We start from the raw sequence: 13,112 nt of genomic DNA, 5'->3' as shown, positions 1-13,112 counted from the left end.
ATATCTATTGTAGTGTGTGATGTGAGGTCATGCAATCAGCTATCACACTCTGACACCGTTGTGCTGCTGTTTACTACCTAAACTGACTTATAACTGAATTATGAAGATCTTTTGCTACATTATAAGTGTCAGTAAATAAATGACCATTTGGCAAGATGTTGGGTTTTCAGGTTTTTAAGCTGTTTTGTAAAAATGGGACTTTGTTATTTCCATCTGTCATACAAAGCTATGCCAGAGGGCAGTAGGTCAAAGTTGGTGATGGAAACTGGTTAAGTTATTACTGCCCCTGCCCTACTTATGCTCATGGGTCACCTAGAAGTGCTTCTCTAGAAGAGGTTGGGGCCAACATTCCTGCACCTAGAATACTTCCCTCACTCCCTGCTGTCTGTAAAGTCTGATCCATCTCAGCTGGAGCACTGCTCTCCTGCTATCAGTTTGGAGACTGATACTCATATGATTCAGGGCATTGGTGGAAAATAACCTCCTACCAAGGCACTGGATTTAAGGGATAATTCTGGTTTATTACAATCTTAGTCTTATTTTTCATAGCTTTGGCCACCAATCCTGTCGCTAATAATGATATTATGCTTAACAAGTTAATTGAAGAGCTATGCTAACATAATGTCATCGCTTAAAAAAAGAAGCTCAGCAGGTCAAGAAACATGTGCAGTCATATGATGAGATAGTTTGTAAACAAACCCCCAGGCGAGTCTTTTTTTCTCTTCTTTTTCATACTTTAAAATGTACTACAGCTTTCTTTACAAAGTATGTACTGTTGCATGCAGTATGCATACAATTGGGACATACAATTTGGACAACATATACCTTTTAGCTCATGTGTAGATCCTATGCAGAGGAAATTGGGTAAGAATAGCCAGAAAGCATGCTGGCTTGCATACTGCAAATTGCCACTGGATGTAGGACATATTAAATATTGTTCTAGCATACTAAATAGTATGGGAGTATGAGTATTGGAACACACAGTAAGCCTTTCAAACAACGTCTAGACATAGATGTTTGACTTTGAGTCTGAATGAGCATGAACAATTTCGGAACCCTAAAACTGAAGCAGCCACATGAAATTTAGCCATAATTCGGACATGTCTTCTGTGAAAAAGTCTATTCTTTAGTGAATTCAATGATACCATAGCAATAGAACCATTGTGTAAATCTATCAAAATAAGACGCAACTTGTACGAAACAACCGAATACATAACCTTTTGTTAATTTTACTCTGCTAATTCTAACTTTATTTTCAGCTTAAAAAATGTGATGCATTGTTATAGAAACAACATATATAAGGTAGTTGAAATTTAATATAATGCAGAAAATAATACTATGTGTATTCATTATTTATTTAAATGACTGAACAACTAAACAATTTACTGATACTGAACATACATTTATTATATATTTATTTAGCTTTTTAATTTTTTTTATTCTTCTTTTTCTTATGTATAATTTTCTAGAATTGATTGAGAGTAAATACTTTATATCTTTAATGTATAATGTTGAATATTCTTTAATACAATCATTTGTATTAAAGAATACTATATTACTTTCTTACTATATATTATAGTAAGAAAGTAGCCTTCTGAGTGCCTTTTCATACTCATATTGGCGCAAAATCCACATAAAATGGTGTGTTTTCATTGCATCTTTAAAATGTACTATATGGGCCACGTTGTCGGTTTTCAATATGAAAACCATTTACAAGAAAGTCAAATTGAAAATCCCACATGAAAGTAGAGGTGGGCGATATATATTGTCTACGATAATATCGTTAACATAGTTTTGGCGATGTGCAATTTTACTTTATTGTGTATTTATAATATCTCAAAAAGGAAACAAACGAGAGACGCATAGATGGTAGAGGAGAGGTGCATCAATGTTTGTTAACAATATTAATAAATAATATATAATAATGTGCCACTTATTTGCTCATGCTTGTATGCTGCACAGTTTACCTCAGGACAGAGAACCTGAATGTTTACCCATTTAATGTCTCTATGTGGAAGTGTAACTGGGAGTCTCTTTAATGCTTAAGTTTGGCAAAGAAATCACATTTTAAAGGGTATCGTCAGATAATCGTTATCGGAAAGAAAGAAAAAAAAATCAAGACATTAAAAAAAAAAAAAAATCAAGATTTTTTTTTTGCCCATATCGCCCACCCCTACATGAAAGCACTAGGGGCCAGGAGGAAACAGCCTTGTATCAAGGCCTTTGAACAGATTCAAAGTACCAAAAGTGGCAAGACAAAGAATGTAGTCACTGTTTTTGTTTTGGTGGCTGAGACATCCCAGTAGACACAATAATGGAAGAACTTACCCTCTCAAGTTACACAAAGAAGCCAAAGGATTGTGGGTCAGGGAAGTCCCCAGTCGGGTATTAGTTCCCACCTCTATCAGGCTGAGCTTTGTTCAGGAATCCTTGAGAGTGCACTTTGGGTAATGGACCGGTGGCCTGAGAAGGGGACTTTGAAAGCACCTTGCCCCAATGCTGAATTGATATTCTATAATACTGTATCTGTCATGAAAGAAAAGCTGATTTATTGCTTTGCATTTGCCGCATAACGCTGAATGACAGAGATGGATGAACTGTAAAACACCACGGGTGTTGAGGGGTGACAGTGCCTCGCTCCTATCTTGCTCAACTGATGTTTTTTTGCGGATGAGTGTGCTGCATAGTATTTCCTGGGGGTGGGACAGGCTTGGGGGCTCGTTGCATAACATTGCAGGCTTCCATGTGTGAATCATGCTAAGTGCAGCACACACTGAAGATGAGACCAGGGTGCAGGACGAGTCTTGTGATGCTGTTGTGCTGCAACAAGCAGAGATACTCTGCACCAAATCACTCAAGCTTTTCAGTGTCTTCCATCATTACAGAAGCACCTCTCTTTGGTCTGTGCGTGGGCGGGTTGTCACTGTGTGTTTGTGTGAACCGGAGGAGGGGTGTTTAGTGGGGGCTCCCCTTCTTGCACATGGAAGCAGAAATACTGCAGCATTTGCGGTCTGAGTGAAGGATTGCTGATTTAGTGAGTCCCCCCAGCATTTATGTGCCCGTGTGTTTAAGTGTTTGCGTGTGTGTGTGTGTGCATTTGCCGTGGCCATGGCAGGACAGAAGGACAGTATACATTAATCAGGCCAAATGGCGTCACTGGCCAGCAGGTGATTGAACCGCTGCCATCCATCGTCAGCAGGGAATCATGACTTACTGAGTGGCTCTGCTGCTCGCTCAGCTCGGTTTAAGATAAAAGCTGTGACCGGCAATACGTGACAGGCAACATTTCACACCTCCAGTATCGCCAGTAAGACTGTTGAGCTGTGAGCCATATGCTCAGTTTCCCTGGTGAGATCTCACTTTGCCTATTTAACATGAAAAACTTTGTAAGGCTTTATTTATTCATTCAGGAAGTCTTCTCGAGGCTAAGATGTCTGTTACAGGTGAGACCTGAGAACAAAAAAATGAAAACATGGATATGCTGATGTCTTGTAGATGTGAGTGATGAGCATCATACTTTGTTATATAACAGGGTGGTGTGTGTGACAGCTGTCTTGAGTAATTAATTGAATTTCACTATGGTAATTTGCATCCAATGGTTTAAAGGTAGTGGTACTAGCTTTATCATGCAGAATATAAACATAATACAGAATACATGTTGAACTGCCAACAAAAGAGTTCAAATATCTCATATTCTCGTTCACAAGTGAGTGTAGAACATAGTGTGAGATGGACAGGCAGTTTGGTTTGGCGTCAGCAGTGATGCAGGCATTGTACAGAATCTTTGTGGTTAAGATGCTCTGGATTTACCAATCCATCTATGGCCTCGTTTACACGAGGACGCTTGCGGGTAAAAACGACAAAATATTTTATTGGAAGTGCCTTTCGTTTAGACGGTGACGGCGTTTTGGGGGCTTAAAGACGCAAAAATCTGAAACCACCTTCCAAAGTGGAAAAGTTAAATACGCTCCGCCGTAGCGTGTCCGTCTACAGTGCCAAGACGCAAAACTCTGCTCAGATCTGCTCACGTCACGTATGTGTTTACGTCACATACTTGCTCCAGTACAGGAAAATAAACAAACGTGGGATTATTTCCATCCGTTGGCCCTTCAAGCTGCTCTGGCAGCTCTAATAAACTTACAGGAGTCTTTCCACCAAATGTACAGGATATGTAGAGTTAATATTAGTGAACAGAGAAGGATCTGTAATTACCTCTATCACATTTTGGATGCAGCAATTCGTCGGAGGCGAGCCAGACGGCTGTGAACGAGACCTGGGAGATCTAGTGGATGGTGGATAACTTTGTGGAAGGAGTAGCTGATGGAAATGCGTGGCGCGAAAACTTCTGCATGCCCAAAGATGCTCTTATCGCTTTAAGTGATGCCGCCTGGCATGCATACAATCGAATTTCACAAACTTTTGCGTCACCGTATGCACGCAGATTTCCTCCCGAAAATGCTCGTCTAAACGAGGAACGAGGAAAAGTGAAGACGCGACGCCACTTTTGCGTCTTCTGTTCAGACCGTCCTCGCGTAAACGTAGCCTATGTTTCAACCCTCATCTATGGCCAAGAGCGTTGGGTGAAGAGCAAAAGAATGAGATTGCAGAAACAAGTGGCCGAAAGGGAGTTTGGAGTAATAATAATAATCTTTATTCATGGAGCACTTTTCAAAACACATGTTACAAAGTGCTTTACAAAGGCAAATTAAAAATCAACAGATAAAAGTAATTTTGGTGTAGAAATTCCAAGGCAGTGTAATAAGAAAATGACAGCATTCTGTGCAATTAAAAGACAGTTCAGTTCAAGGACACATACATAAATTAATACATTCTGTCTTTTTTGGGTTTTAAAAACACAATATAAAGCCCCTGAAAACACTTAAAATCTTAGCCGTCTATATAGCCTATAAGGTTGATATTCATGACTAAATCAACAACCACCAAAGTTAAAAATATTGTAAGGTTAACACTCAAACCCAGATAAGCTGCTTAATCAGGACTGTGTGGGTGCAATTTGACCACATTTGTGTGACAGAGACAAAACAACCCACCAACTGTCTTCAGATTCAGATCACCCCCTCCCAACTGAGCCCCACCCACTTTAAGCCAGTGAGAGGAGCACAAAAAGCAAAAGCAAAGCACAAATACAGAAATCTGTCATGTTGCATAACCGAAACTGTTTGTACTCAGGAACTAGTGTGTTCATGTAGGACACTCTTGCTCAAAATAAGAAGCTCAGTGAGAAAATATTTCCAAAATGAGGTCCTATGTCATGAAAAACAGAAAAAGCAGAGCAGAGAGGGCCTGGTTTGCAGTAGAGCCAATGATGAACAAGATGTTATTATTCAGCCTAAATTGGACATTGCAATGTTTTTAGTTGTAAAATAAATATTATGTTTAGAGCAAATAATGGGTCCTAGTATTGATGATGTCATCTGTGGTAAACGTCTGAACTCTACCAGAAAGATAGGGTTAGCTGCAAACACCCAAAACAGTAAAAAAAAAAAAAAAAAAAAGCAGCTTATTTAATAAACAAAATATTTCTATTAACAGTTTAGGACAGGTTTACAAAGAGTGCAGCGCAATGTTATTGTTTTTTTGTTTTGTTTTTAATCAACGGAGGTACCTCATCAGCAACAGTACTTGCAGCAGTTATTGTACAACAAGATCTCCAACCTAAATGACAGAATAAGTTGTTAATACCACCCTTAGCAACCCATATGGGTGTTTGTCAAAACAACCCATACAGGTGTGCTAGTACAGAGCAGGTTTTCATTCAGTTTCACTGAATTTAGGCTACAAAACCACTGATCTAGGTTTAGGGCAAAAAGTTCCTGGTAAGGCATTTATAAACGACAGTTTAAACAGTAAATAAATGTACATAAATGCCAGAAGTGAAGCACTACTGTTCATTCATTCGTTATCCTTAACCGGAGCCGATCCCAGCTGACATTGGGCGAGAGAGGGCTACACCCTGAACAGGTGGCAAGACTATCACAGAGCTGACACATAGAGACAGACAACCAAGCTCTCATACACACCTATGGAAAATTAGAGTCACCAATTACACCTAAGTTGTAGGAAGGACTGTGGTAGGAAGCCGGAGTACCCGGTGAGAACCCATGCTGATACAGGGAGAACATGCAAACTCCATTCAGAAGAGCCGCAGGCAGGAGTCGAACGGGCGACCCTCTAAATCAGTAAAAGTGATTTATCCCATCGGTTACTCTTATTTTCACATGGGACACGAATGCTGTTCTCCTGGGTGAAAGTCCGGGGTCTGTTCCACCCTTCCACCATCCCTCCCACCCGTGCAACTTCTCTGTTTTATACTCTACATCATTCATAATTATTACAGCCCCTAGATGGTGGGGAAGGAGTCTAAAACATAAATATGGGTAAATTTTTTGCTGCCTGTCCAAACGACCTATGAGGTCATTTTTTGAGAGGAGACCATTCTATTATTGTACTAGGAGCAGGTCTAAAGCCTGATTGTTGTGGCTGAAGAACTTTCTTCCACAATGACACAAAGTTGTGAATTGGCCACTAAATATAGTAAATCTAATTTTATAAACTACATTTATTACACATTAGTCAAACGTTGAATCCCATCAAATGTCTGGCGCCAAAGGACGAAGAGCTAGTCCCTCAAAACAAATCAACCACATGAAAGAACTCCAGTAAACTGCAGTACCATGAACGTGAAAGCAGCGCTCTGCTGCAACTCTCAGCTCTTTTAAATCAAGACTGAAAACTTTTCTGTTTGCCACTGCCTTTTAGTAATACTGCACTGTAACTTCTATTCCTTTAATATTTGATGTTTTTTAAAAATATTTTATCGGCTGTCTTTCAATTTTAAAATGTAATATTTGAATGTACTTTTATATTTTTCTTAAATAATTTATCTGCACATTTTCAGTCATAAATTTGTATATTTGAATGTTATTTTATATATGTCTCTTTCTGCTTTGAATGTTTTGTGTAAAGCACTTTGAATTGCCCTATTGTTGAAAGGTGCTATACAAATAAACTTGCCTTGCCTAAAATGTGGAAAAGCGCAAAAAAATATATTATCCCTAAAATCAGTGAATAATCGTGATCTCAATAATTATGGTTTACGTTTTGGTCATAACTGTGCAGCTTTATTTTATGACCCTCTTCAAAGCTGCAGCTCAAACATAAACCAGGCCCAGGGCTCCGTGTGTGTGTGTGTGTGTGTGTGTGTGTGTGTGTGTGTGTGTGTGTGTGTGTGTGTGTGTGTGTGTGTGTGTGTGTGTGTGTGTGTGTGTGTGTGTGTGTGTGTGTGTGTGTGTGTGTGTGTGCATTGATGGAGGAGCTAAACCAGCTTACCTCAAGGACAGAGTGCAGAATCTGTGTGTGTGTGTGTGTGTGTGTGTGTGTGTGTGTATAAGTCCTGGGAAGCCCTGTGTGGTAGTCAGCAGTTTGTGACTGTGCTATGAGTGGATGATATACAAACCAAGTTCCAAAATAGTTGGGACGCTGTGAAAACAGTATGCAATGTATGGTTTGCCAATCCTTTTCTACCTTTATTCAATTGAATGCAGCATGAAGGGAATACATTTAATTTTCAAATATGGAAATATATACACTCATTCTGAATTTTATGCTTTCTGATAGGTTTTTTAAAATTATGTTTCTTACAGTGTCTTTACTTTTTTGGTATCAGGGTTATATATAGGGCTGGGCAATATGGACCAAAACTCATATCCCAGTATTTTTAGGAGGAATGGCGATATACGATATATATTGGTATTTTAAACAGAACTTGCAAAGTGTTTAGTTTTAACTCAATGCCACAAGAAATCATCATCAACCTGTTTTATTGAAAGACTTCATCAAATTCAAAACCTTCCACCTTTTAAAGCAATTTCATCAGATTCAGATGCTCTTCATCTGCAATCCAAAATACCTCCAAACTACACAACCATTTTTTTTGTTTCTTAGGAACTAGCTCTTGCTAGTGTGCAGAGAGGAGCAAACAAATAGTGGTCATAAGTTAAGGCAACATCAAAAGATACTATATATCGGTATGGCGGTATTGTCTCAACTACAAATCTCTCTCTAAAATATATCGGTATAACTTGTAATACCGATATACCTCCCAGCCCTAGTTATATATATATATATATATATATATATATATATATATATATAATCAGAGCAGTGCTGTTTGAGCTAACAGTGCAGTTGGCAGTTTCTGATCAGATAGGAAGTTTAAGATTTGAGTTTCCTGTCTTTGTGGTTTTCAATCAATGATTTCAACTTCCTGTTATCTGCATTATATCAGTGTTGGCTCATGAATAAAAAAAAGAACTAGTTGTTTCAGTAGTCATATGAGATTTCATGGGAGACACAAGCAATCATCTCCTCCCTTTTCCTTCTGTGTTTTTCTGTGTCAACTGGAAACTGATATGCGATAGTCTCATGACTTAGTATAAATGAATAGAGCTCCTGAGGTTGTATTGCTAGCAACCTTCAAGGAAACAAAAAAGTGTTCTATGAGGAAGTTGTTTTTTATGCCAGGCCACAAAACCTGCTCTGCTTAGCTCACATTATTTATAGCTGAATATCTACACTGGTCAGCAACAACAGTAAATAATGCATTTTATGTGTATTATTGAGTCAGTGGTGTTGACAGGTGTATTGCCTTTATATGCCCATATTACTCATGTCTTTTTGTTGGCTTAGTGTCCACACTTTGCTTTATTATTTGTTATTTATGCATATGCTATGCGACGTTTGTTTTTGTTTGGGGGTTGTTATGCATTGACATCATCTATATTGCACTTATTCACAGAAGACATTTTCATTTTTTTTAAGTAAGAAACGTAGAACCCGACATTTGAATCACTGCCCACATTACTGATTTTTATTAGTGATTCAAATGGGCCTAAGGATTATTTTAATTATCAATCAGTTTACCTTTTATTATTATTATTATTATTATTATTATTATTATTATTAATAAAATGTATATATATATATATATATATATATTATACTTTTTTAAAAATTAAATGATAAATCAAGTTTTGATCTATACAATATCAGTAAATAAACAGTCTTAACTTAAATATCCAAGCAAAGCAATAAAAAGCAAAATATCCAATGGATCAAATATTTGGCATTTTGGCCCGGAAAATAACTCAAAAAATCAATTTATTAATTTTTTTTCTGTCTGGTTGTTTTTACGCTGGGGAAACAGCTGTCAATGACATCAACCAGGCGGGTGGGATTAGGTGAGATTATGAAAATAATGTCAAAATGTCCAGTGTGAAAAAGCTCTGTTAAGTCTGACTATCAACTATGGGGTTAGAACAATAACCAGTGACATTAATAATAACTTAAATAGCTAATTGTAATAGTAAAATGTTAATAAAACACAAAGAACAAATTTTAATCACTTCTAACATTCTTGTCTTTGTGCTGTTTTCAATTGAAAATAAGTCAAAAAGTATTTGAAAATCATCTATTTGTTTTTATTTACAATTTTTTCACAACATCCCGACTTTTTTGAAGACTTGAATTTTATGATGATAAAACAGCTCCTTCCTCCAAGCTACATCCTGGCACGCAATCCGTTGTAATGAGATGGGACAGTTGAAAGGACACATTGAACATTTATCTGGACGCTGTCAGGTCCGAACACTTCCTGCTCTGCTGAGTGACAAATTGAAATTTAACACTGAAGTTCAAACAGCAGTTAACAGCACTGTGTCAGAGAAAACTGAACAAAGTGTTAGGTCTTTTCCCTCTCTCCTCTTTAGGAAATCTTAATGTGTGCATTTTTGCGATGATTTACGTGTGTCATGTTTTTGGCCATGTGGTGTGGAGATTGCAATATCCGTAAGCTGATCAATCCACAGCTATGAACCAAAATTTTTGGAAAAATATTGAATGATTTGACATTCCTGTTATCCCGGGGATGACTTTGAAAACATTTGGTAAGCTCCTGGCTTTTAATTCTCAGACTCTTAGCTTAACAGATGTTTTGGCTTACTGCCGGAGGTCAGCCATACACACGTGTCTGTATGTGACTGATTGGTGGGCTGCTCGAAGCTGCTTGTTCGCTGTCCTCTTCTACGTTTGCAGTAAGTGCCTGTTTTCAGACACATTGTCATTGGCCTCATAAGGACAGTGCCTTTACTTCACTCATTTAATTTCAAAGGTAAAAATTTGGGTCCAAGCACCAGGAGGTGCAAAAGCGCTATTTCTTTGGGAATGAGAGGTGAGCGAGACGTGAGCAGCACGTATACCTTCTATTCTATCCATAGTCTGTCTTTACAAGTTTCCCCTCACTCACTACGGTGGCAGCCTCTCACTGTCCACTGTGCAGCTGAGTCAGCTGAGTCGACCTGCCTTCACCAGGTTGACTGGCAGCAGAAATTTACAGATTTACTGAATGGTTTTCATGTCAGTTTCATGGGAAGAAATCAACAATGTTAATTTTTTTTATTGATTAATTTAATTTATTCCACTGTAGTGAGTGTTTTATACTATGCCTCGCCATCATTCATGATTCTGAGGATCACTAGAGGGTGGAGAAGGACAGTCTCAAATATAAATATGGGTCGTTTATTGCTGCCTGACGAACAATCCCATAGGACTGGGCGTTAATCAATCAATGCAGTTACGTATCGTTCAGAACACACATACAGCCGATTGATTAATTTAATAAAATAGAATCCTATTTGATCCATGAGATGTGCAAATGATGGACGTGGGGTTTATTATATAAGTTAGATTATCATTACTTGTTTGTATTAAAGGGACAAAAGCATACTAACTACTGGTATCCAAAATATTCAAATCAAAGACTCTACCATTAACTATTCCTGTAACACAAAATCACCAAATGTGGTCAGCCATGTACTTGGTTTTGACCTAGTCTTGTTGATCTATTAATTTTTAACTCAATGTAAAAAATGCTAATTTTCTGCTTCCTTTGTTCACAGATGCATTGGGCTCGTGAGTTCACTTGATGTCAGCACCCTCGGGGGCTGGGAAGATCTGCAAAATTAAAACCCAATAACAGCTGAAACCTCCAACTACCAACCACATCTATGAGTACCCTCATGTCCCTGCAGAGCATAGAATAGCTCATTCTACTCATTGTTTCAGAGCTAAAAGGAAGTGACTTATTTCCAAAATGGAGGGTGTGGCAGTGGACAATTTAATAGACTTTGACCTGCCCTCAGAGGCCACAGCTCTCAGCATTGATGGAGGCCAACACCAAGGCCATACAGACATTTTCTCACCAGAGCAGGCGCCTTCTGTGGGAGTCCACCAGCAGCCCTTACTGCCAGAGCCAATGGCGCCAACCAAGCACCCACACCACCACCACCACCGCCACCACCACGACCAAGAGGAAGGAGACAATGACAGCGATGCTACAGAGTCGGCAGACAGCGAAAACGACATGGACCCTCCCTCACATATGTGGGAGCTGAGGAGGTCTTCGTCTTCGTCCGTGCACAGTGGAGAGGACGCTGAGGCTGAGGCGGTAGAAAGGAGGCAGTTCATGAAGGCGTATGTGGAGAAGGTGTTTCATGGAAAGTAAGCATGAACTGTTTTCTTTTGTTTATATATGTATGTATATGTAATCATCACACCAGTCAAAAGCAACATGATTGACAAAGTTGACTAAAAGACCCTATATTTTATTGGCAAAGTCCCTTTGGCATCTCTTAGAAAAAAATATAGATTTCGTCCACTTTCACCTCAACATTATCCAGGGTTTCCGCTATATTCATTTAGTAGCTGCGGCCAGTCAGCCTCCACTTGTTTTCTCGGTGCATGTATTTACTAAGCGTTACGGAAAGAACGTGTGAGACCCGCCTTCAAAATAAAAGCAAACACATGTAGCTTTCAAAATAAGGGACATGGATGTGTTAACAGAGTCCTCCACAGAATTTACAAGACTGTCAAAATATGATGCCTTAAATAAAACAGAAGAACCCTTATTCTTTTTTACAATGATTCATTAAAATATGCAATGATTAAGATGAAATAGTGGCTTTAGAATGTGCGAGAGGCCACCAAATTTTGGCTTTTACTGCCAAAGTTTTCTCCGGAGGACCATGCCCCCAGATCCCCCTACTTTGTTTGGGTCCTGCCATCAACGTCTCAGAAAATGATGTGGGAAACTGGTTCTACAGCTTGTTTTTATGTTCATGGTCATTTTTTAAACCTTAGAAATTGCTGATTGAGATGTACATACACATACCATCCAGATGATAAATAACCCTTTACCCCTCTGCTGAAAAAAATCATATAGGAAACACTGTTATCAGTTGTAAATGTGTTTTCCACTTCAGGACAAAAATGTTCGTGTGACATAAGATCATATGAAAAGTGTGTCTGATGCATGTAGGTCAATGTAACGATGAAATAATAAATCAATTTAGATTAGGCTTGAGGCTACATTAGCTACAACTAATGTACCAAAACACACCTGAATCTCTGACTGACAAAACACACAGGACTTTCAACCAGTAGACCCATATTTAAGTCCCCTGTCCCCTCAACATCGTTGTTTTAAGTTAGATGTACAGTCTGAGCAGTAAAGCAAATGTGGAAACGCCTTCAGCCTGCATTCTTTCAAAAGTCCAGCAGGGGTTGACACAAATAAGTCCGGTCCTATCTCAATACAAAATGAGACGACTTTTCACTTGGTTTATTATCTCAGAAACGCAAAAATGCTCGTGGCAACATTATGGTCTCAATTGCTAGTTTCAAGTCGTCTCTAGTACAATATGATCTTAATTGTGTAAATAGTGGTCCCATTTAGAAGACAGTACATGATTAAGCAGGGTATGATTTGGGGCGTGGCTACCTTTGATTGACATGTCGCTAACGTGGCAATGGGGAAGCAGTGCAATGTCCACGGTCCTCAGGCAGATCCACCCCTCGCTCCAAATATGTTCCCTTCCAGTTTCAAAACACGCAGATGTAGAAGGACGTGAAACGAGACGGTGAGGGCCGTGACGCCATATAAGGTGACTTCACCATGACTACATCCACTATTTATAGATAGTCTACGATTTTAACCCAAACCATAATCTTTTTTTAAAGGCCTCTGTTAAACTGAG

The 13,112-nt window shown here is 38.8% G+C and overlaps 1 protein-coding gene across 5 annotated transcripts in view; it reads left to right on the top strand.

The window, feature by feature from the left end:
* kiaa0513 (KIAA0513 ortholog) overlaps window positions 1-13,112 on the top strand; it is a 35,846-nt gene that overhangs the window by 1,901 nt on the left and 20,833 nt on the right. For 4 of the 5 annotated variants that reach the window (XM_059334697.1, XM_059334693.1, XM_059334696.1 and 1 more), the window contains exon 2: window positions 10,977-11,577. In XM_059334697.1, coding sequence (XP_059190680.1) covers window positions 11,171-11,577 — 407 coding nt within the window. In that variant the 5' untranslated portion in view covers window positions 10,977-11,170. Of the gene's footprint in view, window positions 1-9,559; window positions 10,113-10,189; window positions 10,250-10,976; window positions 11,578-13,112 lie in introns of those variants that run through there. The other variant, XM_059334694.1, reaches the window with a different exon arrangement.

This window comes from Centropristis striata, chromosome 6 (genome assembly GCF_030273125.1).
Source record: "Centropristis striata isolate RG_2023a ecotype Rhode Island chromosome 6, C.striata_1.0, whole genome shotgun sequence".
NCBI lineage: Eukaryota > Metazoa > Chordata > Actinopteri > Perciformes > Serranidae > Centropristis > Centropristis striata.
The sequence above is the reverse complement of the archived record's forward strand: the minus strand, read 5'-3'. Positions and strand labels throughout refer to the sequence as shown.